This window comes from Athene cunicularia, assembly GCF_003259725.1.
Source record: "Athene cunicularia isolate RWA chromosome 20 unlocalized genomic scaffold, athCun1 chr20_part1, whole genome shotgun sequence".
In the NCBI taxonomy this organism is placed as follows: Eukaryota; Metazoa; Chordata; class Aves; order Strigiformes; family Strigidae; genus Athene; species Athene cunicularia.
Window position 1 is genome coordinate 4,259,762 of NW_020799125.1, and position 26,042 is coordinate 4,285,803.

The 26,042-nt window shown below is 37.9% G+C and overlaps 3 protein-coding genes across 4 annotated transcripts in view; 1 reads left to right on the forward strand and 2 right to left on the reverse strand.

Annotated features, from left to right (window-relative positions):
• Positions 1-2,218, reverse strand: part of VAPB (VAMP associated protein B and C) — a 32,966-nt gene extending 30,748 nt beyond the window's left edge. The window contains exon 1 of the mRNA XM_026862311.1: positions 2,162-2,218. Within this exon, the coding sequence (XP_026718112.1) occupies positions 2,162-2,218 (57 nt within the window). The remainder of the gene's footprint in view (positions 1-2,161) is intronic.
• Positions 2,219-3,697: 1,479 nt separating this feature from the next.
• RAB22A (RAB22A, member RAS oncogene family) lies at positions 3,698-25,674 on the reverse strand. Its single transcript, XM_026862259.1, has 7 exons — positions 25,561-25,674; positions 23,591-23,670; positions 18,494-18,575; positions 14,439-14,510; positions 14,207-14,313; positions 12,234-12,343; positions 3,698-10,880 (listed from the first exon to the last, which is right to left on the reverse strand). Exons 1-7 carry the CDS (start codon positions 25,594-25,596, stop codon positions 10,783-10,785), a joined length of 585 nt encoding a protein of 194 aa, XP_026718060.1. The 5' UTR covers positions 25,597-25,674; the 3' UTR covers positions 3,698-10,782.
• Positions 25,675-25,900: 226 nt separating this feature from the next.
• Positions 25,901-26,042, forward strand: part of LOC113487583 (serine/threonine-protein phosphatase 4 regulatory subunit 1-like) — a 26,024-nt gene continuing 25,882 nt past the window's right edge. The window contains exon 1 of one of the 2 annotated variants that reach the window (XM_026862254.1): positions 25,901-26,013. In XM_026862254.1, the coding sequence (XP_026718055.1) occupies positions 26,007-26,013 (7 nt within the window). In that variant the 5' untranslated portion in view covers positions 25,901-26,006. The remainder of the gene's footprint in view (positions 26,014-26,042) is intronic. The other variant, XM_026862255.1, reaches the window with a different exon arrangement.

The following is a 26,042-nucleotide window of genomic DNA, read 5'->3' on the forward strand; positions in this document are numbered from 1 at the left end:
GGGCAGGGCGGGGGCTCGCCGCCTCTTTGGGCCGCTCCTTTGGCTCGGGCCGCCCCCTACACTGGTAACCTTATGGGGGAGAAGGAGGTGTAACGAGCATTCATCAACTTTCATCATCGCTGAAAATCATCATTTATGATAAGTGCCCGATTACCCAGTAGCAGCCTGTTATTTCAGGCCGTGACTCCGTAAACCCCGGTCTGGATCGCCCCAGGGCAGCCCCCGACCCGGGACCTTCCGCCTGCAACCGGGGAAGGGAAACGCCTCCAGGCCGAGGAGGGGCGGCTTCGCACCGGGAGAGCCTGGGGCGAGCGCGGCGGGACTGCGGGGCTGAGAACGGGGCGATCCGGCCCCAGGAAATCCTGCTCACCGCCATCAACCTACCGGAGAGACTTAACTTCTGGGAAATAGAGACTTGCAGGTCAGCTCCGTGACTTTAAGGCATTCCCCCCCCCTCCTTCTTAACTAAACTATAACCAAAGTTAGTTGGGTTTTTTTGTTTGTTTGGGAGCATTTTTTAATTGTTATGTTTAGTTTCTTGCTTTTTTTTTTTCCCTCCAATGAGCATGACTTTAAATATTTTTAAAATGTACAGGTTGGTCTAATATAAAGTACTCCGTTAGTGATAGCCTTAGGCCAGTGGAGTTACAATAGCAGTACACACCCCACCGCCACCCGGTTGTTTTAAGCATTCTAAAAAGTTCCCAATAATTTATAAAGCATTGCTGTAACCTGTCAAAGCCACCAGGGAGTAACAATAAAGCAGGAGTTGAGGACACCCATGTTACCAGCAGAAAGATGCTGGCAATTTATATATACCAAAACTTATATTCACAGTTTATATACACCAAAAAGTATTCGTTAGGCAACTGGACTTTAGGCATACAGGACTTTGGGAAGAGATGTGCTTTGCAGAGATTAAAAGCAAGTGTATCAAAATCAATTAGCTTCCAAAGAACAGCAGCTCAAAGCATGCAGTTATGTTGTGTAAGTCCTAATCAGGGCCAATTAGCAAAGAGGTAAGAGGTGAATAAAAATACGGTAATAGTAAAACATCTTGAAAATTAATTTTATCACACCAGTACAAGCTGTGATGCCATGTACCACACCAGCTCTTTATCATGAACATTGTTTTACTTCATAATTGCCCAGAACTTATAAGGTATATAAAGAGATCTGTAATTCCTAACAAAGAGGGTTGTTCTCATTTCTGGCAATAAAAGCCATGGTAAATGACTGATGTGTATGTTAAAATTAACACCACTGAACAGGATGATGACATTCAATGCTCTAAGCACATCTGCAGTATTTATACACCTCAACACTAGCTGCTCTTGTCCATGATAATCCGTTTTTCAGCTCATCTGCTTAACCACCCTGTTTCATCTTTTTTGTTCCGAGATGTCTTTCATTCTGTGCCAAAACAAACCAAACCCATGTATGTGTTCAGTTTAACTCTTGGTTTTGCATAATGCAAGTGAAACCTAACTCCTTCTAGCCAATATATCAGGACTAATTTTTAGAAGCTTCAACAGTGTAAGGCAACACGCTCAAATAACATACTGCTGTTCTTCCTTAATGTCATAAAGGGGTGAATTTTCTTTCCCAGTCCCTGCTATTCTACTTTGCTTAGTTAATTAGATTTGGATCCTAGGATGTTCTCGGATCATTACTTTTGCTAGTTGTGGGGGCTTAATTTATAGCATAAACTATGGATTATGTTATAACATTTTACTAGATCTCAAATCAGAAGAGAATTGAGTTCACTTACGCTTTGGAGCAGAGCTTTCTTTGGCTGATACTCTGGAAAGGTTATCTTCTTTCACTTAATCTCCTATGTTTTATTTTTATAAACTGATTCTCTCACTGAGCTAGGCATTCTCAGTCCAATAATTAGTAGAAAAGACAAGCTTTATACATATCTGCAAGTTAATTGGAAACTAATGGTGAGGAATTAAGACAGAGGAAACTTTATACAACATACAGTCATACATAATAAAAACCCCTAAAGTAAACAACTCTTCAGTGTTGCTGCCCAGACGTTTCCAAGTTCTACTTTTCCCGAAAAGTACAGAGAGCACCCTTAAGCATTTCATGATCCACATCTTAAAGGGTTTGCCAAGTTGTATCATTTTACCACAACTGGCAGCTCTGAACCTACCTGCTTGTATTTGAAGAGCTCACTCACATTTTCGTCCAGGCTGGTTGTAAAGTACATCATTGAGTTGAAAATTTATGGAGCCTAATGAATGTAGGTTGCCACTTTTTTGTTATATGCAAGTAATGTGCATACGTTTAATATTGTGCAGATCAGATGCAGGGAAATGGACATGCATAAAGGCCACCTGCAGTTCTACATCCTTATCAATTACACAAAACAACCCTCACTTTAACAACAATTCAGCCACAACAAGACTAGAAGGCAACTTGTGGCCAAGGTGGGGTTTTGAGTAACAGAAAATCAGGAGGAACACTACAGGGAAAATCTGAAAAGCACCTGAGAGCTTTGTACTGGAGCGATTTTAAAGAACAGTTTCATCTGTTACAAAGCTCTTACCTTCAAAGCTATGAAACACTTGATCCAAGTAGAATATTATCTTGTATTATGTGTGCACAAATATGTGGTTGACATTTAGTTATCTAGATTCCCTATGCAAAAACATGGAAATGCATTTTTCTCCCCATTCTAGCACATTCCTTGTGTTTACCATTCTTATGCTCACTCTGATGCTTATTCATACCCCCTTACACAAATGTATTTGACACTCCTCAAAAGCAGTTTACACACATCTAAGAAGATAACTTAAAAACAGCAGGCACTGAACAATAAATTTAAGCTATTCCAGGTCTCCTAAGAAGATGAAAGTATGTGTTTCCTCCATATGAACTGCAGCCAGTTGCTTCGTAGAAACTTGTATTCAACATTTTCAGGTGAAATAGCATCAGAAACAGGAGGTTTTTGCTTATTTACACTTCCGAAGGCTGCTATTAACTGAACATGTTAGACTTGCATCACACATTGAAACAAGAAAACTACATCTTTTAAGCATCACGTAAGACAAGTGACATGACTGTAGCCAACACTGTATTTTTGTGCTTTACATAACCACCAAAGCAGTGGTTTAAAAAAAAAAAAAAAAAAAAAGCAGGCTACCACCAGTTGTTAATTCTTAACAATTAAGAACAGATCTCTCCCAGCATGACAGGCCCCCACAATCCTATGCAGATATTAAAAGCACTTTACAGTTTTGATTGACAGAAACCTGGCCTAAGCAGTCAAGAATTTTACATTTCATGCAGTCTAAGCTAAAAGCAATGTATTAAATAACTTGACCCTGGTAGAATTTGTTCAGGCCTCGCACTCGTTGACAAGACTGTGTGTGGCCTGCAGTTTCTCAGACATTAATGCTGTAAAGAAAGGAAGCATTACACAAAAGCTGCATTCTCTCTGCTGTTTTTCCCCATCCCTTTTTTCTATGTTAGTCTTCTGCCTTTGTCTGTGTATACATAAACCAGGGAAAAGTTTCAATTTCTGAATGACCAGTAATCAGTACTTTTGGAAAACAGCTATTCAAATCATCACTTAGACTCACTTTGGCCATGGTATTGCTTACATTCTTCTATAATTCTACTGCTACAGAGACTATTTTTTATTATGTTAAGAATTTTGGAATAATTTATAAACAAAGCCAGCACATTTATAAACAAAGCTTTTTATTAATAAAATGTTTACACCTTTTTTTTTGCACAATACATCAGACTGGTAGTGATTTAGCATGTTATTACACTATAAAAGTTTATTATGAATGCTTAGGCTGAAAAGGGTGTTTACATTATGCCAAATCAACATTTCTTTATTTGCATTCTATGCACTATATGGGAGTGTAACAATTCAAACAAAAGGAGAGAACAAAAGCTTGGTTTTCTTCATTAGCATCTACAAACCAACAATACAGACAAACCTGTACACGCTCTCAGGACCAGCCCAAGAGAAGACTAAAAAAAAAAAAGTCTCAAAACATTCATAAGCTTGGGAATTCATCACTACAATATTTCATCACTAGCAATCTGACTACATTTCATGCAGTGAAGCAATGGTTGTAAATTTGTGCAGTTTACAGTGCTGCAAATGCTCTGTAACTTTGAGCGGCTTAAGTTTGTTTTAATAAGAGATACTATAATAAGAAGGCACAGACCTTTCAATCTTTGCAACAGGTTAACCCAATCCTATAATGAAAAGGCAGAACATTCTTAGGAGGGACAAGAATTGATGATACAAAGGTTAACCCTTCACGCTTAATTTTACAGGCAAACATTTATTACACTGCAAGAGCTATATGCGTATCAGGTTATTTTTGTGCACTAAATACACAAATGCAAAGTTTCTTGTTTGGAAGAAACCTTCAGAATGATTTTATTTTTTTTTTCTTCATTGTACTGGGAATGTTGGGGTACAAGGGTGAAGATTGCCAGGAAGTCTTAGGTGTCTTACAGCTACAGAAATGCGATCCATTTCTGTGTCTTAAATGAGTTCACTGTGTCACAATTTCAATGTTGGATACACAATATTCATAAACAGGAACTAGAAAAAAAGGAAGTTAAAATACAGAAGAGTTTATTTCATGTTACTAGAGCCTTATAATAATTTGCTCCCCCAGGTGAATGTGCTTTTAACCTTTGTTATGTGGTATAACACACTAGTGGTACATGTCTCAGCTGCTGTTTTCGTAACAGTTTCATAATGCTGTACTAATGAATTACCATTTTGTTTACAAATATTTGCCACTGTGACAGATACTTCTAGAACCTTTAAGGAGAAAAACACATTCACCACCTGTTCTTGGCTAAATTGCATAAGGAAACAAAGAACAAATGATCAAGAAAACATAATGGATTTAATAGGAAATACATACTGTAACATGAGTAAAAGTGAGGCAAGATAGCAGTAGTGAATCTATCTAGGTGTCAGAGTTACAGCATATCCAAGTGCAACAACTGGATGGAGTATCACACACAGATGAAGAGCGCAGCAGAAAGAGGGTCTGTATCCTTCAACATTTGAAAAAGTAGTAACAGGTTTTTCGATAATACATTATGTGAAAACAGTAACAGAGAAATGAAGCAAAGAAAAACTCAACCTTCTTAAAATAAGAATACCTTTACAAAGGTAATTAGCTCCTTAAATAAAATTGTTAGTGTTTAAGTAAGAATTTAAGAACCTCAACTTGCAGGATGATGTCATAGGAAAAGCAAAATAGTTTCTTCTTAGAAGTCTTTATTCTGGAATGAAAAGAGTTTCAGCAAATGCTGTCCCAATTTTTAGGGGGACAAATCATCCTATTGCCTTGATTTTCCAGGTAAAATAGGAAGCACCAAATAACTCTAAGACAACAGAACTTTTCTGAGTATTTCTAAATAGCTGTTTATAGCATGTACACTCTGACAACACTATGTTAAAAATTGGGGGGGCAGCGCAGGGGAGAGATGGGAAGGAGGAAAAAGCTGACCCTAGGATCATTTTGACATGTCAGAGACTAAGCCCATCAGTACTCTTGGGTTGCAAGATAGTCATATATCCCTTGAAAGATTTGTTATCTGTGACATTTTATGGATAAAGTTTGGTAATCCTGCTTGATTTTTCCAAGTCATGCATTCAAACTTCTGAGACCTCCAAAATATCAGAAGGGATTTTTCAGATACAAACGTTGTGGTGTCAGAAGGCCTAATAATTTTAGGGAAATATGTTTTGGCACCTGAATTCTTGTATAAACAACAAAGATGTGGTTTCAAGTGTATTGCTTTTGACAAGCGGGAGCCATGAGACTCTGAAAAAGACAGCTGACATGACTTTTTTGTATTAGAACCTGTATTTCTATCTTAGATTGGTAATTCAAACCAACATCTCATTTCTATAAATCTTCTATCACCTAGCATTACTAGGGGTGTGATCTATTACTAGGAATGTGATCTGACCATAAAATTTTAAGAGTTTTCTGTATTTTGTGCAGATCTTTTAGAAGCTTAATTCCAAGCACACAATTCTCCTGATTCAAGTAATTGACTTGTGGCATACAAACAGTCTCAGTTGCTGTAAAACGACTTCCTGCTAAAAAAGTTAAGAAAGTTTGTCCTTCTCTCTTGTTCATGAACAGAAGAGCCTCTTATTTTAGAGGTTTAAAGTATTGAAGAGAGATACATGTAGCTTTGGAACATTAATAGGCAGTGTAAAAGTTGAAGTCAGTGAATTATTCAGGTTCTCCTCGTGTTTGAGATTATTTTTTCTACTTTTATGTAGCTATTGCTGCTTGTAAGTGAGGTTTGCTACAGGGCGACTAGCTACACAGTTCAGACAGCTTGTCCTGTAAATCATCAATTCCCAAGATAGTCTTTGCAGACTGCTGACATAGCACACCACAAATAGACTACACCATCCTTAATAAACACTAAAGACTGTTTCACAAGAACGTCATTCAAACATCACTGCTAAAGCTTCCTTTTCCAACTAAATATGTTATAATGGAAATTTACACTAATGTTAAGGAATAATCTAAGATTAACACTAACAAAAACCTTGTTGAGGCCAACTTTTAAACCATTCTTGATATTCAGCCTGAATTATTTTTTGGTAATTAAAAATGAAGCTTTAACCATGAATGCAAACAGCTCCCAATGAATCCCACATCTCTTAACCAGGTTTAGACTTCCAAATCAGTAAGTAGGCATTGTCTCCTCTCCACTTACTCTTCCCAAGCTTGTAAATTATCTTCCTTGAGCAGGCTGGTGGCATTAAATTGTTATGTACACCAACACATCAAACAAGTCTACATAAAACACCCCTCTAAACTATTAACTGTCTGATCCTGTAGCACTTAAAGGAAGGGTCTCACTCACATCAGTAAGGATTTGAAGTGCAATTATTTGTTTTGTTTCAACACAGATCCAATAACATAAACAAAGTCTTTACCTTCTTGGCAACAGCAAAAGTTGTTAGAATTGTCTTAGAACTTTTCAAAGCACCTATAAAAATTGTCAGTAGTTTGACCATTAGATGCTTCTGTTATTAAACATAAGCTCCCAGATTTCACCTACTTAGGCATTTAGTATGCCAATTTTCAGCATCTATATAAAAATATACGACAAAACCACCTACAGCATAGATCAAGAGTCTGGCAAGTTAGCTAAGAGACTGTTGTGATTCAGAGGGTCAGATGAAGACACCCTCCAAAATTTAGGGAGCAGAGTTAAGTTGCTCCAAAGCTTAAGAACTAGATATTTATCAAATGATGTATTGATACAAATCTGTTAAATTTTATGGGACAGAACTGGTGTTGTTTAGAAGTTGCAACAGTCATATTTTGTCAGTTAGAAAATACTCTGGATCAATGGTATGACATGCACCTCATTACATTTTTACATACATGACCCTTTACCATTCCAAACTTGTTTTGCAGCAATTAATTCCCTTTGAGAGTATCTGAAAGTCTAGTCTCTATGATAAGCTCCATTCATTAAGCAGAAAGGCATAGTGGAATAAAAACTTCAGTCCTGAGCTTTTTCAACCACTTCTTAACAGAAAAAAAGATATTAAAAATTTAGCTGGAATGGTTGATCATCAGCACTCCAAACACTCAAAGGCTAATGTATCTCCAAATAAAGCAGCTATGTTAGGACAAAATACAATCAATTTTAGCAAGCCTAGTGCAAGATGAAAGCAGATAGCCTAACAAATTATTAATACAGAAGAAACCATTTTCCTCCAACAAAAATGAAACAATGAACACGTGCATCTCATCAAGGGAAGACTGCATTCCGGCTTTCAGCTAGGGCCAACTGATCAATAAAAAGAACTCTACATCAACAGTCCATCATTTTAAATAGGCATGTGTTAAGAAGCAGCCTCTCTTCAGTATCTATAGTTTGGACAAATCTGAAACACTGGCTATTTCCATGTTTTCATTATTTGCAGTAATTCAAGATCAGAACTGCAAAAAGGATATGAAGTATGCTGGCATTCCACTCAGACTGGTAACAAAACAAAAGGAGTCCAAGGCATTAAGACATTTGAGAAGGGCCAGATTATTGCTGCTTCTTTAAGTGTTTTGGAGTGGGTTTAACTTGGTTTTTTAAGTCTAATTTTGGCGTACAGCAAATAAGTGAGGATAGGTCACAAAGCAGATCATGAAGATTTGCTAAGATATATGGACCTCTCCCGACTGGAAAGAACTACAATAATGTCAATACTAGTCTAGCTCTCAATCTTTCCTGGAGTCCAACATTTTCTTCTCAAGTCAGTAATAAACCTTGGATAAATACTATTAAACCATTTTTGTTAGCTCACTGAAAAACAGATTTAAATTCCATTTTTACCACATGCTAACAGGCAATAAGAATAACTTAATGTCTGAAATTCCTTTTTCTACTAATCTACATGAAAGATATTCCCAATATCTGAGACTTTCCTTCTCCTGTGATCCTTCAAAGTTCAAGAATTTCCAAATTTATTACTAACCAACTTTAATAAAAGCAGTATTTTCTGTATCACAGTTAAGATACTAAAGCACCTGGCATCTTGGTATATAATAGACTTCTGAGGCACTGTAAACACAAAGTGTTTTAAAAACCTAGTTGAATTAGATAACCATATAATTTATTTTTTTTTAAATTGCTGGGAGTAAGAATTGAGATATTTCAAAAGAAACTGGGTTCCACGACTGCCCCTGTGAAAGTTCTACATTTAATTGCTAACCTCCTTTTTGGTAATTAAAAATATGCCCAAGAGCAAACTTACTCTGTTCTTTCTTTACTAATTATGTTTCTATCAAGCATTTTGTAAGAGTACTAAAGTTTTCTGTTCATAATTTATTTGGTTTGAGCGACATAAAAAAATAAATCATACATCAGACTCTACACCAAACACAAATCCATCTCTACCGTAAGATGCTTTGTTAAAGACCAATTTCCAAAGGGGCTTCAAAGAGTCTTTGATGAAAATACACTTCTTGGGCTCTCTATAAGCACACAGCCTGTACAACTGTGGCAAAGAAGGTGTAATCAACGATGCAGGGTAAGTAAAAGGTGTGATAAAAGTGTAGTCACCAAATTTCATTAAAACATACTGATCCATTCAAAATCTCACTGTAACAGTTCACCTGTTTTGCTCCAGAAGAGCTCTACAAGAATTTTCACTAATACAAACTAATGTGAAGTACAAGTCCTTTCATTTCTTACGAACTCTTTGACATTTCTGTCAGAAAATACTTGAGATGATAGAAAACCAGATTACAAAACAAATAAGCATCATCACCATTATCTCATTTTGATACTAAAGCTAAACAGCATATTTTAATATATACTCAAGTCTATTAAGCTCATTTTCTTTAAAAGTATACCGTTTCTCACTAGTGCTGGTAGGAAACAAAAAATAAAAATAAATAAAATAGCACAAATGGGTATGGACAACCTATACTTTAACTGAAAGAGTACTAAAACCAATGCAGAATAAGCTAACCACTGATTTGCTAAAAACCCTCACAGATGAAAAAGCCCAGGAACCAAGAGGTAACGATCTACATTACCATGTGTCTTAAGGTTACTTCCTATCTGTATTTTTGTGCCCAAAAGAGGAAAGACTGGGTGCACCACAGATGAAAACTTGTTCAACAGACAGACCTCATGCTGCACCAACAGCATTCCCTATTGGCCCTTTCAAATGTGATTGAAAGGGAAAGAATTTCAGTCTGCCTCTGGATGAACTCACAGTGACAATACCTAAAACACAGGAAAAAAAACCTGATGGAGATTCCCCAGGAGTTTATCCATAAGTGTGGAATGGAAGGAGTATATGAGATCGCATTATTTTTTTACTGTTTTTACATAATTTATAATACTTTAAACACTGGTCTCATAAATATAATATGAACACTTTACACATGCCAAGCAATTAAAAGCTTTCCCCAAAAACTTTTAGGTCTTATCAGAACCACTGGCAGCAACTGTTTACAGCATCTGTTTTTAGTCAGTAACCACTTAATTTAGTCAGAACTACAACAACTAGGTTTTCTTCAACCAACATCTTAATATTAAAAAACTTGTAGGAACAAAGAGATGCCTATAAGCATATCAGTTTGCCTTAAAGTGATTAGAGTCAGCATGAAAGAAAGATTGTCTGTGGTTTAAGATCTGTTGCTTGTGTCCCCACCCCCGGCGCATATCAGCTTTAAATAAAAAGTGCAAATGGGATTTGGGGACTGGATGGACTGATTTGCCTACTATTTATCTTCAGTTGCTTATTCTATAGCCATCTCGCATCAACTGTCCCATCATACTTTGGATTAGCTACAATTAAATCTAAAATAAGGCTCACTGAAGAAAAGGAAGAAATGACATCTAACTTCCAGACTCCTCCCACCCTTAAGTCCCACAAAAGTGCTCATTTCCCTTTTTACAAAAACACCCTCAAAATCTTGATTACAAAACTATTAAACATTTCAGTTCTACCATCCATATAGTCACCCTCCTTTCAAGCAAGGCCAAAAAAGTGATGATGGATTCCCTTTGAATGCAAGAGATATTACACTTTTTGTAAGTAAACAGGCTGACTTTACGATTGCAATCTTCTCTGCGAGTGTACAGATGTCAGATAAACTGGTCCATTTTTGTGGGACCTTGGGTGTATGAACACCAGCAGATAAAGATCTAAGACTGATAATATAAACCCAACGTGAACTATTAACTTCCAAGACCACCTACTGTATAAACAAGTCTGATTTTCTAAGGGATCAGTCAACAGCAGCTGCGCTTTGTCACCGATGGCTGTCTTCTAAGTTTGAAGCCCTTACCACTAGATGGGGGGTTGGTGTCAGTTGATGGAATTCTGCGACCTACAGGAAAGCAGAAAAAAAATTATAGCAAACATTATACCTGAAACTAATTCTAAGCATTCAGTGCACATTTTGTCCACAAAAATGTGCCCTTGATTAGTTATACGTTACTAGTGACGACACTCCTGCGTAACAGAAGGATGGCAGTTAACAGTCTATACTGTATCTGTAAGAGGTATGGTTCCACAAAAGAAGAGGCAGTTTTAAGCTAATTTTGCAGTGTTTACACTTCAGACTAATCTAGACTTGGGAGAGCTAAGCTATAAAAGCACCCTGAGAATATACTCCGCAGGATGCAATACCATCTGGAATATCTTCATCAAGAACCACCATCTTGACCCGTATTTCCACAGTACATCACCTGCAACAAGCTTAGCACATAACTACTTGCAAAGATAACTGCTTTAGTCATCTAATCAGTCTTTAAAATTAACTATTCCCAGTTGACTACTCTTTTGTGAGGAGGACTTATGATTTTTTTTTTTCCCTCCATATATCCAATTTTAGAGAGCAAATATTAAGTCAGTAAATCAGGAAGCTTATCTACAGCACATACTTTTTACATCAGCTTCAATATATTCAACTGCTTAGAAGGACTCTAATGTTTCTGTAATTAGTCAAAGCTAATCTGCACAGCACGCACAGAAATGGATTGCTGTTTGTCCTCTTCTCACAAACAGGCTGATGTACCTGCACATTGGTGCTGCTGCCTGAAACATATTCTGCAAATAATACTGCACAAAACTCACTTTGGAATGCCGTCTGCTTTTCATTCACACACACAAAAAATTGTCATTGTCATCCCCAGCATGAATGAGACAGGGAAGATTTGCAATTTAATTAAAAAAAACCCTCCAAGGTATCACAAAAATACTTGTGAAAAATCTACACACAACAGTTGCTATCTCCCATGCAGTAATCTTGCATTTATGAACTCCTATGTTTTGAAAATGCACTGGTTTAGATTAAGTACAAACAGTAAGAGTGAGAACTCAATTCCTTTTCTCAGCTGTATAAAGTTTTTATCTTCCTCATGCCTTTTCCCTTCCATAACCTTGGAAGTACCAATTGAAATATTCAATAACATATAGTAAGATGACACTGACTTCTGACATGAGTGCCCTGCTTGCTATTTATCCAGCAGCATCACAGTAGGTTTAAAATCTCTAGAAGGAATATTTAGAGGTCATTAGATAACCAAAAATTTATACAGCTCATTTTGCAGTTTGTATTCATGTCTAACAAATTTAAGTCAGCATATTCTCAACTAAATAGAACAAAAAGTAACACATTAATCAAATTTCTACTTGAATTTATTTCAGAAGAAAGCATGTTATCCATTTATATACTTACTAATTTCTATAAAGAGTTCATTAATGTTTATTGCATTCTTCGCACTTGTCTCTACAAATATTGCATGAATGGAATCTGCATAGTCTTTAGCATCTTTTTCCATGACTTCTCTGGAAAAACAAAGCAAAGAAAAAAAAACTATGAATGCAGAAAAAAACCCCATTATTTAAAGTCTTAAGGGATGGATTAAGCTTTTAACTGTTTCATTTAATGAGTATTGTGTATTTTACCTGTTTGGTATCACAGTGCTCCCCTCATCCTGAAGCTGATGCTCATTCTTTACTCTTTGCTGTCTCCCTACCTTAAGGTATGAGCATCATTGAAGCACAATCATAAACTAAACAAGGCTTTAATCCATCTGAAAACATTACAACGCAGTTTGTATCTTGAGTGCTCTAATGTAGGTCTGCAATCAATCATCAGGGGGTACTTTATTCTTCACACACACACACCAGTTTTAGATGTACTGAAAAGATCCTGAAGCATTAGTTCCATTAATCCAGTGGATTTCCTACAGCTGTTTACAAACCAGTATCTCACAATGCTGCAAAGATTGTTAGGAGAGCATTTACTTTAAGATGAAGCATGAAGACACAGCTATAAACACAAATATATTTAGACTGAGCACACAACATAGCCAAGGAGAGAAAAAGTTATTTTGCACCCCTAAATAGGGAAGCTGATAATAAAAGTGTGTTTCCATAAACAACATGAAAAAACAAAAAAATCAAACCCCAATAGGTGGAAAGAGGACTGGACTATACCTGGTATACTTCACATGGAGTTTCTAGAAAACATAGGCTACTTTCAGTAACAAGGGACTTAAGATATCAAAAGCACATACTTTGGATCAGTGACTCAAATACTGCCTCTGACTAAAGAGCATGGAATCTTGCTCATTAGCTTGAATAGCAATGCTTACATAATTTATGATGCCATCTAAGCACCAAGAAATAAGCAGGTGAGACTTAATACTGTATGCCTTATATTTGTCTTCTAAGTAATTTTATGCCATACTTCCTTTAAGAGACATGCTACTTCTAACAAAAGTTACTAGAACTCACTAGATAACTGCTATAAAACAATTTGTAAAACTACACTAAGAACCAACTTTGCAGTGGTTCTTTAAACATATAACCATCTGTCTCCTTTGAGACACCAGCTGTGGTACCATTTCCAACAAAATCTAAAACCAAGAAGTTTACACACACCTTCTTTCTGAATTTTGGCTTATTTAAGCAGGACATAAATAAAAAAGGGCTTCTTTTGTTTTTAGTACATGCCTCCTTGAAAATGTGGCTGTTCATAAAGTTTCTCAAGAGCTTTTCCTGCTCCCTGCAACTATTTCAGCCACAGCCAATTCCACCCCAATATTTAAGCAGGGAAGGAAGGCACCTGAACAAGCAAGTCAGAAAAACCTACACAATGCTTTCCAACAGTTTTGATGTTTTTCCTAACAAAATGAGGTGCTACAGACTGACAGGAGTACTTCTTATAAAGTGAGGTAAACAGCTTGTATTACACTGTCGTTTCACAGGCAGTTTAGGCTTGTGTAACTTGGCACTGCCACCAGAAAAGGTAATCCTGTCTCCCTGTAAACTGCTCATTCCTAACCCTGCTATCCCACCTCTGTTATGCCAGCAAATGTTCATGGTGTGAGAAAGATAAATACACTTGGATTAGCTTTCCTTTTTTTCAAATGGTTAGTTTTAATCTGGATCCATTTTACAGCCTGATTTACTGCCCAGTCACACACGTACCACACCAGCACAGAGGAGGAAAGTGGGCAAGACTGTCCAAGGGCAGACTAGCCAAATCTTCTGACAGTCAAAACAGCTCAGACCCCTTATAAAACTATAATGCTTGTGCAAAACAGCTTAAATCACTCTCTACCTTTCACCTGCTTTGAAACCTTGAAGTATTTAGCACTACAAGCTTAAACTAAAACCTCCAAACTATCAATAGTTACTTACCTTACATCATTAAGATCACACTTATTTCCTGCAATAGCTACAACAATGTTTGGAGGTCCATGCTGTCGAAGCTCTTTAACCCAGTTCTTTAATGTTGAGAAAGTTTCCTAATATGGGGGTGGGGTGGGGTGGTGTAGATTAAGAAAAAAAACAGAAGGAATTAAGAGTCAGAACTAGCCCATGACAAAAACCCCCAGAAATTGTAATGCTGGGTCCAGATCGGATTTCTTACCTCTTTTGTGATGTCATACACTATTATAGCTGCTGCTGACCCTCTGTAATACATTGGAGCCAAAGCACGAAACTGAAAGAAAGACACCATACATTACGAATCTGATCTTCCACTGACCTCCGTGGTTTCCTTATTAATGTAATTATTATTGAAGAAAGTGAAAACCAGCTTATAAATTCACATTAGTGGAAAACATTTCTTTACAATTAGAGAGGCTTTGCAGTAGAGCACAAACTTCCATGAAAGTATTGTTTCACAAAGGCCAACCAATAAACTGTTTGGGGATCAGCAGCACATCTACTGCAAAAAACAGGAAGCCAAACTTGACCTTATTTTGACTAGATTAGAATCTCTCATTTAGAAGACTGTAGATTATACACAGACACAAACTCGCAGGATATATGCTCAACTTCAAACACCAAGCAAGGGGAAAATAATCAAAATTGAACTCTTCTTCCTTTTTAAGACACTTGCTTTTGGACAAAAAGTACTTTCAAGTAAAATAGTATATATTACTGCTGGTTTGAAATGCTGGATCAGTCATGGCACTCAAATGCTAGAAATGTTGGTTTCTCCATAATCAAATTTATGGCTGTAGGGATTTTCCTTAAGATTTTCTTCCAAAGTTTGAAGCATGTTTAAAAACTGCAGAAGCCCACAACTATATGATGTCTTGCAAACAGAGCTTTAATGAACATGCTAGATAATAAAAGGCTAGAGTAATTTTACTGTAATTTTCAGAATTAAATCTACAGCAGGCATATGAGGTTGGTACTGCATCTGCAGGGTATAAACCAGGTTAGTACCTTTGCATGGGCAGAGCGTTATGAATTCAGAACTGAAAAAAGTGACAGAACACATGATTAAAGTTGCATCAAAAACACCAATCAAGCATTCTTAAAAACAGTGTGATATTCTGTCAATTTAAAAAGTACCATACAACTAATCTAGCAACCAAAACTCTCAAAGCACCGAGTAAGCTGCATGTACTGCCTTGATGTTAGCATATGTAATTTAGAGTTTTGTGCATCTTATTATTCAGGGTAAAAATCATGAATAGAATACAGTTTTTCACAAAGGCTTTGTTGGTTCTAATAAAATATCAATTTCCTTTTGCTTAGTACAGTTCAACTGAGAGCACTATTATAAATCATAAAAATCTTGCTATAAAGAAGAAATCCAGACCATTTAAATTTGGCTCTCGAATTCTGTTTCGAAAAGAGGATTCTGAACACAAAGTTCAGAATATAAAAATATTTAATAATGGGAAAGGAAAACACGGGCAGGCATTCAGTTCATGTTGGGACATAATCCCTCTCTTCCTCTTAAGTACTAAAATGTAAAAAGAAACATATTTGGTAAACCACCACTTGGACTGGTTGCAACCTGGCTTTTTGATTATTTGACTACTTATATTGGGAATAAACCAACTTTCACTTGCTGATTTTCTATCACTCATTTCCTGTCTGCTAACACTTAGATACTTTTTTCCACCTAAGAGCAGTCGGCAGATAAAATATATTAACAAAACAGATGTTACCAGAAACACTGAATTTGCCTTTTGCTATTTTTCCAAAGACTTCAGCTTGCCCTCCAGCCTCCAATTTATGTTTTGACAGAATTATTAAGATGACATAATGTAATTACCCAAAGACACTGTCAAAATTATGAGGTAAGAAGGCAAAAATCCCAATTGCTATAAGTAATCTATCAACTTTATTCAGTGTAGAAGAAATGAGAGAAGAAATAAAGCATGCATGTGTAGGGAAATGAGCTGTGTGAAGTGAATTAGTGCACATTTCCACCTTTGGAGTGAAGCTGGCCAGCCAGCCACTCCCTGAAGCCATTCAGAATAAGGAGTTGCCCAGTGTAGCGGCTGGGCTTTTGAAGTGGAAAACAGCAAATGCTCCTCAAGCAGCCAGGACTATGAATGCTGTGTATTACACATCATAGCTCAGCAGAGACATTTTAGTTCCAAGAATGTGTGGACATTTTTGGTATTCCAGATCACTACAGAAGGGATCCCTGACATAACTTATTGTCAGATGTGTTGCATGACCAGAAAACCATGCCACAGATTTCAGGTCATGGCAGGTATACAGACCATTTGTGACTAGCAGCTAAGTGATAGCGCAGTTCTGTTTTGGAGAAAGAAACATCTATGGAGATACTGGCAGCATTTCAAAGTAAATATCCTTGCTCCTATTTTACTGGTTTCCTTGGATATACGAGGGCCTTACAGTGACTTCTTTCAGGCATGGAACATAAGCTTCACAGATACCACAACTCTTGGGTCAGAGCCCAGGTAAGACATCTTTCCCTTTTTGATTTCAATAAAGATATCATGCAACTAGCATAGAAGAAAATTAAAGAGATATCACTCAAAGTCTAAAAACAGAAAGACAAGGAACATGCTAGTCATGTACAGAGATGCTTCCTCAGATCATAGTGTGTGGAATCCAAATGACAGCATTCTCCTATCGCTTGCAAACACAGTTAAAGTGAACAGGATGGAATGCTAATATGTAATGGATGTTTCCTGCCAAGTTGTGGCAGGCATGTTTATAAAGCTTTCCATTTAAGAGTAGCAGCCTCTCAAAATTCATACTCTACACCTCTCAGAGACTCACATTCCAGCATTAACGTTTCAGAATGGGCTAGGATGTTCACTAAAGACAAACTATTTACAGCAACTGCTGACTGACTGCTAGTAATGGAAGGACTGGGATATTTCTGATAACATGGATACTTATTGGACATATCCCTGGGACACATCCCTGACAACATAAGTTTGCTTTATATGGTGCTGCTGGAAGGAAATAAATTGTCATTCAAAATCTGAAATGCAATACAAATATACTTGAGTTACTTTCCAGCTACCAGGGCTGTGATCAAGCTAAAAAAGCTAGCAAGTCAGTTCTACCAGGACCCCAAAAGGTCAAGTAACTCTGAACAGGGATCTCTAAGCCTTTACAAGGGCTTTTTGTTGTTGTGTTGGGTTTTTTTTATTGTGGTGGAGGTGTTCCTTTTGTTTGGGGTCTCTGTTTAACAGAGCAAATCCTGAAAAACAGTACAGCTGCATTTGCCAGTTATTATCCTAAAGTAATAGGCCAACCCGATCAAACTGGCTCTTACTGGGGACAGCTCTGGTATCTACGTCGTTATAGTTTGCTCATATCCCAAATAAACTCAACACAAGTAACTGACAGTTGCCAGTAGTTAACAGTCAAGAAATTGCAAGAACAAGCACTGTTAAAACAGCTACTGTAATTTCTACCACTTCTACTAGTAATCCATAAACAAATAAGTTAACTATCAAAGTCTTCCTTTTAAAGCCTAAGTAAAAATCATGCAAGTCAATTAACTCTGATTTGACTAGTCATTTTCTTGAAAGCTTCTCTTGCCTCCCCTCAGAACTATACACACTGATCAAAATTTCAAAATATATTTCTTGACACAGCTTCTAACACTGAGATTGGAGAAGTAAAACTTTACAAAATAAAAGATCAGTTAACACACATAACACTGCTAGAAACACTGCTTTTGAAAGCCTAAACCCACACCCTATTCACATTAGTAATGCTAACACTGAAGCTAACAATGTTTTAGCAGTTGTATATTTTACCAGAATCAGGGCCTTAACTGTATTATGAAACATGATCATTCATTCTCATCTTGCCAGTTGCACTGGCTGCAAATAGTGCAGCCAAAAGCTTAAAACTCAGCTAGAACTGGTAGTAAAGATTTAGTTGCTGGCTTCACTCCCCACCTTGTTTTCTTTTGAAATGGCACTTGCTTTCAGTGAATCTAAACGGAGTCTTTTGTTTTATAAGCTCCTCTTCTTAGTTAATCATCCTTAACTTTGTACTTTAACCATGGTAACAATGAAAAATAAACACATTTACAGCACCCATATCTTGATAGGAACCTGCATAGAAACAAACATTCTAATAGACATTCATAAAATCTGATCACCTTGTGACTTTCAGGGGCAGGGCTGAAAAGCAACCCAAACTCTAGCCAGAACTATCACGACAGATACTGACTCCACTTACCCGCTCCTGTCCAGCTGTATCCCAGATTAGGAATTTATGCAGCTCATTTTGATACTGTACAGTCTTGGTCATAAATGAGGCTCTGGAAAAAAAAGTTACAGCTTATGCTTTTCAGAATACAAATAAATTTTTACAACGTTATCATGAACTTTTAAAGAGGTTTACATTCCAATAAAAGTGCTTTCCTCACCCACACATGCAAAACTGATGAAGATTTTCATACATAAAGGCTGAAATTAATGAGGCAAAGGGACTACAGAAGGAACATGATGCATATTATAAGTTTTTACTGTTCATAAGCTCCTGATAAAAATAAAGGATGTATGACCAAAAAACCAGGAAGGTCAGCCTTTTTAACAACATTCTTCCTAAACGCAGGAAGTCATTACAATGTCTCACTTAAGTATATACTGGAAACTTCCAGGGGAAAAGAGATCAAATCTTTCACTTTTATATCAGGTTTTTTTCCATCTCTGTACTAACATTCAGATAAATACTGCCAAGTCCATCCTTGGGAATAAAATATGGGAGATTGATATCACTATTGGTAGGTGTTAAGAGGACTGAGAAATCAATGAGTAACTTGCTTCTTGTCTGTGCTCTGTACAACTCCCAAATCCTGTTTGTCATTATAATGTTCAGTCTGCAGAGGTTCTTGCACTTCCAGAAGACAAGCAAGCAAAAAAAACTCCCTTCTCCTATGCTCCAGCTGCCCACCCACCTCAACTTCTAGATCTTTTACAGTAAAATATTGGAAAATATTGTAAAGTACCTTTGCGCTTTACATGAATCAGTGTATTTCCACAAGAACAAGAATTCAGAGACCTAATCTTTTACAAGAGGGAGATCTTTGCTACATCTACTAGCTGTAGGTATATTTTTAGTAGAAAAGACAAATGCTTGTAGGATAGGAACTATAGATGCCATAATAAGCATGTGAGATTCTATGTTACGATCTTGAACACCTTTTGTACGTAATTTCTGTCACTTAAAAATACTGCAGACTTCCAAAGTTGTTCTGCTGTTCAGTTTTGGACATGATGCAGGATAGGATCTTGGAGGTGGCCTGTACTGGAGCTTCTTACAGTACACTAAGCTTGGTGCAGAGTCAGAGAGCAAGAGTCTTCCAGAATGATGAACAACATTAAATACCAAAGTCCAAGACTCTGAACTTCAGTTTATCTTGGGTCTTAAGTATCAGTAGGGCATAGATTTTAATGATGTCTGTAACACTTTTGTAGTTAATATTAACTGGAGTCTTTGCATATGTTTCAATATTATAGGAAGACAAAACAGCTATCTACATTAAAAAAAAAAAAAGGGGGGAGCAATTACACAATGCTTTCAACCGTGAAGAGGTAATCTTCTCCCCATTCCTTAAACTCAGATGGTTTGCCAAATAGTATGTCAATCTCCAAAGTTGATTACTCTCAAGAATCCAAACATAAGGTTGCAGCATCCCTAAGAAAAAAAGAAACTAACTGTAATGTGGATATGTGGATATGTAGATGATGTATTCTAGCAACGAGTAACAGAAAATAAAGTGATAGGAGTATGTGTTGTAAAGCACAAAGACTTCCACTTCCTTAAGACTGCTCCAAATTAAGCATCAACTCTGAATTCTCTGGACAAGATGGAAATAATTTCCCTAAATCATAGTTTCTCACTGAAGTTTATCTATCATGATTCTATAAACCATAACATTCCTGTACAGCCAATCTGATCTGAACAGCTGCATTGCTCTAATTCACATCACAACTAAATATCACAAAGGGTATCTGACAATAGAGGTTAAATGCTTCTTGAAATTCTTTGACAAGTGGAAGCTAAATAAAAAAAAAAAAAAAAAAAAGAAAAACAAACAAAACCAGAACAAAGAACAAACAGTTCAGACAAACCACTTTTGGGACAACAAAAGCTTGCAAACTAGAGCTATTCTCAACAACTTCTAATAAGAAAACAGGCATTTAGCCCTACTAAATTTCCTAGCTGCTTCTCCCAGCCAAGTATGCACTATAATTACATGAACAAGATGCACCTGAAAGTAGTTTTATACTCATTCATAATTCCTTTTTGATGTTATAATGAAAGACCTACAGCCTACAGATATACACTGGTCAGGTAAAACAAAATGTGTCCGCAGAACCCAGAGAGAACAAAAGTTGCAGAACTCTAATAGGGTTTCTACATCTGCCCATGTTTGAACCTGAATGATGAACACTCATGACAACACAGTATGATTGCTCAGACAATTCCAAAAGGAATGGAAACAGAGCAGGAAACAGAAGATTGTGGGTTTAGTTGTTGCTAAGAAATTGAGGACTTTTCAACTTCTCATGTCCTGCTAGTGCACAGGTACACAAGAAGCTGAGGGTGGGGGGAAGCACAGCCAAGACAATGGACACAAACTGGCCAGCTGAATAGCCCATATCATCTAATGTTATGCTCAGTATATAGACAAGGACCGATTGGGAAGCTCACTTGGGTTTTCAGGATTCTCTCTTTTCTGGGATTGGGCTGGGCATTGAGTAGCAGGTGGTAAGCAATCAACATTATATGTTACTTATAATAATAATTAAAAAATACAATTTTATTTTGATCATTAATATTTTTATCCCAGCCTATGAGTCTCCTTACCTTTACCCCTCCAACTCTCTCCCCCATTCCCCAGGGGTGGGGGGAACATGAGCGAGCAGCTGTGTGGTGTTTGGCTGCTGGCTAGATTTAAATCACCACAATTAGGAAATAAGAACAAGGTCTAGAAAAAGTTTCAAAATTAATTCGCCTAAAACTGTGGGACTGTATTTTATTGGAGCTTCACACAATCCCTGCGTTTGGGCAAGTTTTCATTCATTTATACTACTATAGCAAACTATCAAGACACCAAGTCCTCAGACCAATGAATGATTTTGTTAAGACTGCTGAAAGCTTTTTAGTCTGTCACTTCAAGAATCTAATCTATACTAATCCCAGTACTGCCATTCAACCTGTGAAGATAAATTCTATTCTACGCATTAGTCTCATTACTGCAACAGCTGGCATCTTTTAATAGCACCTTGAGTTACTACACAGTATCTGTTAGAGACAATCCCCTGGGAAGATGTGTGTGTGATCTCTTTCGGCTCCCACCTTCCAATAGACAGGTGCTACATTGGAGGGAGGAGAAAAAAAAAAGAAAAAAGAAATCAACTGGCACACCACACAGACAGAAAACTACCAGATTAGAAGAAACTGACTTTGGAGGGAAGACAACAAGATTTGATGAAGTTCATTCCAGTCTCAGCCCTTCTCTGGCAGGAAAAAGAAAAAACACCAGAAAACTCTCTCCTGAGTTTTCCCCAGATTATAAAAAATTCTACTTTGCAGGGATAGAAACATCACAGATCTCAATCTTCACTCTGCAGCTTTAGACAGTCTTGCAGACATGCAGAGCCCAAAGCCATCAAGCACAGCATTTTAGAATTTAGACTCTGAAAGCAGACTGGAGAAGGCTGCAGTTCACATGTGATTGGAGACATAATGCATATTCCATACTGGGTTACTCAAATCTTTAACCCATGTAGCCTACATGTGTGGTGACATATGTCTAACTATAGACCAGAGCATCCCAGCCAAATAATTAAGCACCTCTCATCTGCAAAACTTAAGTCTGTGTTACCATACCTGGTCACCTATTAGTTAAGCAGACTTCAAGGTCTCTTTTCCCCTAGGAAAATTGCATGAACACAATGGCTAAATTTGGGCCACCGTAGATACAACTCGCATTAGCCAACCACTTAACAGACTCTGGATGATTAGGAACGAAGATGGAGAACCAATTTCTCAAACATCTGAGGTAATAACACCTGGATCTTTCAATAGTGTCCACCTGAAGAAGTTTTGCTTGCAGTTGATATGACGATGGACAGTAGGTCTGAACTTTCTATACAACCTGAACTTGTCCCCCTACTTAAGCAAACAGCAGTATCACTACTATCCACACATCAATTTCGTTGTCCTCCAAAAAAGACCCTTGAAGATCTAAGAAAAATACTTAGCAATCCATCTCAGAGGCTACCTTTGTTAACAGGGAAATTTAAACAAAAGCATACTTCTTACAGAGTATCTTGCAATTTGATACCAGTATTTAGACTCAGAAAAAGATGGGGTGTAGGGGAGAAGAGAAAGAGAGATCAGAGGAACCACTTTTTTTTTTTTTTTTTTTTTTTTTTTTTTGAAGGGCAGGATGAGACACAGCTGATCTTTATCAACAGGATCTTTTCTGGTCAAAGCTAAAGTAGAGGCTGTGTGATACCCCCAGACAGGAAGTTGCACTGACACCCCGCCCCCACTTCTCAGCATCAAGTGAAGTCAGTCCTCCTGTAAGTAAAGAATTACTTCTGAGAGCAGCAACCCGTAAGACACTTGCAAAGCAAAAAAAAAGACAGCAAAAGAAAACAAGGAAGAGATCCAACCACTACAAGAATTCCTGATGCTCACTCTTCCTTCTATCCATTTGAAGATTTGAGCTCAGTAACATTGCTGCTACTGAGGCTCAACTTTCAAATATCCTTACCTGTGAGACCAATTCTATTAAGAATTTCATCACTTACTTATGTATGTGTATTGCGTATAGCTGTATAACATTGGAACTAACTCATGAAGAGAGCCACAACCTGAATTACTATGCTAACTACCTTCAGAAACCTAGGAGACTTATTATTGTACTTGACTCTTAAAAAAAAAACCCAAAACTTAAATAATCATGTACTTGCACAATAATTAAATTTGAAATTTAAGAGTAGCGTATGAGAAAAATATGTTGTTCCTTTAACAGAAACATCTATGGTATAATTTATTCATAACCAAGGACTCCTAGCATAGTTTTGTTTGCTTAGATTAAGACTACAAAACAGGTCCAGATCTTACATGTGATAATGGAAGCTACAGGAGTTCTGATTACTCTTACATCTCCTAAGGTAGCTCATGCGCTAATCACGACTGTGGTCATGTTTACTACCACATTTAGCTGCCACATATGGAGAATCCTCAAGTGATCTATTCAGGAGGTACAGATATATATTCAGATGAATAAGTCACCTTTACTTAGTTTCTTACCCTATTGTTGGGTTGATGTTGGGATCAAAGCTATCTTCTACAAACCTCCACACAATACTTGACTTGCCCACACCAGTGTCCTAAAAAAAAAAAAAAAAAAAAAAAAAAAAAAAAAAAAAAAAAAAAAGAAACAGTTGAAAGATACCTTAGTTACTATAAACAAAATATAATTTTCATCCTGAAATCTTGCAATGCTCTGCAGGAATGTATCTCAGACAAGTTAGATTCTGGAATACTCCAGATGTTATATTTGTTTAGTATAAGAATTAAAGGTCTCTGATAAATTAGTTTTCTAAGCAAAACTGTAAATATGTTTTTAATGAAGGACTATAAAAATCTGCATTCATGCTTATTATCGGTTATTCAAACATTATTTTTTTTTTTCCCCAAAAGCTATGCACAAATCGCATTTGGACAGGAGTTGGGAAAACCCATCTACCACTTTTAGAAAAATATACAGCAATTGATTGTGGTACTCCATTTTTGCAAGCCATTGGAGCACATTAAATTATACAAGTGTGACACATACATTTCAACCTCTGACTAATGCTGTCCCACCCTGCTTAATGAAAGACCTGAAATTTCTTCTGTGACGCACCTGAAACATGTTTCTAATGCAACTTTACAGAGCTATAAATGGTAAAAGAGGAAACATAACATGAAAATTCTGTGTTATGTATGCGTTTACACCACTGACTTCACAGCTTAAAAAAAAGTAAAAAAATTATAGAAGACGTATTTATGAGTGAAATAACTCAACAATTAGCAGTAAAACTGTTCGCAATAGTAGCTAGACATTTTAAGAGGTCATTTAATTAAGACAGGTGAAGACAAACTTTTCGCTTTACGTTTCCAGATTCATTAAAATTTTAATGAAAAAAAACCTGAGGAAACTGCTTCATTGAAAAATGAAGTTTTACACCATTCATGCATTTCCTTGAATCTTCTGAATATTGTAGTAAATTTAGGTATAGTATGTATGCTTGTGTTTAGCTTTTCAAGTGGTTTTACTCTCAAGGAAAATCATATTATCTCAGTTCTAGATTTCATAGTGTTTGCAGTCTCATTAAGCAACATAAATCCTAAATTAAAAAACATAGATGCAGTTCCTGTCTCTGGGAGTTCAAGGACCAGTTTTCCTGGGTGCTAACTCTCCTTCTCTTACATGACAAAAGGTTTCTCAGGTCGGGCGAACACAAACAAGTAGCTAGTAGTTACCCCAAATGTTTTCATACCACAAAGAGCATGGAAACACATCATTTTTTTCTCTTTTGAGGAGCAATGTGGCCATTTAGAAGCAGAAAACAATTCTGCCAGTCATACTGTGCAACACAGGCTTTAGACACAGGTGGAGACAGCTGAGGCTCTCCAGCAAAGCCCTCAGACCAAGCCAACACACAGCTTTATAGCCTTGATTTTTTTTAAACTTCTACATCACTTTGTTTGCCGTGTCCTTCTACCACCTACAACTCTAAGGGCATTTTCAAAGCCTACATATGTTGTTAAAAAAGAGTTCAGGCCCCTCCCTCTCTCCCACGAGTTTGATTTCAGGTGCTTTTTATTTATTTACTTTGTGAACTCCAAGCCCGAAACAACCTGTGACTGAAAAGGAAGCATATACTGGATGTACGTGCTTCCTCTCTTTTTTAAAAGGAACGCACCGGAAAAAAAGGAATGCTATTTACCTCTGGAAAACGCCCCCCTCCCGTGGAGGGGAGAGCCTTCCCAGCCACCTGGTCTCCTCAGGGGGACAGGGCTGGACAACCGGGGCGCGCTGGCAGCTCTGTCAGGCGTGAGGCCCACCCTCCACCCAGAGGGAGAGCTCCCCTTCAAAGCCTCCCCGGGGCTCATACAGAGGTTCTCTACCGCTAGAGAAAGCCTTTCGAGCCAGCCCCTCGGCAGACCCCTTCCCTCCTGTCGCCCCCAGCCCGCGCCGCGGCCCCGCGAAGAGCTGGCTGCAGATCACTTACCCCCAGAAGGCAAACTTTCAGCTCCCTCAGAGCCATGGCCGGGCAGGCTGCGCCTTTAACAAGCACCTGAGACACAGCCCAGAACGATCATAGTCCTTCCCGAGACACGCGTACAGGCAAGGCCTGCGGGGGCAGCCCCCCGGCTCCCCCACGCCGTGGTTACCAGTAAACCTCCCTCCTCAGGCTCCGCGGACGCGACGCCATCTTGGGCCGCCCGCCGGAGTCACCTGACCACGCCCCCGCCCGCCGCGGATTTCTTCCCTCTCTGGAGGCGCCGGCGGGTTCTGAGGGGCGATTCGCGCCCCTGCCCACACCCTGGCAGCGACTGTTTATTAAACCGGTCGCGGTTCAGCTGCGTGAGGGCTGACCCGGGGGCAGGAAGTACCGGCGGCTCCTCCCTTTGCCCTCCCGCTCCCCTCCTCCTCCTCGCCCATGTCCATTCCAAGATGGCCGGTAAGTGGGGCCGGCGGGCGGGCCGGCGG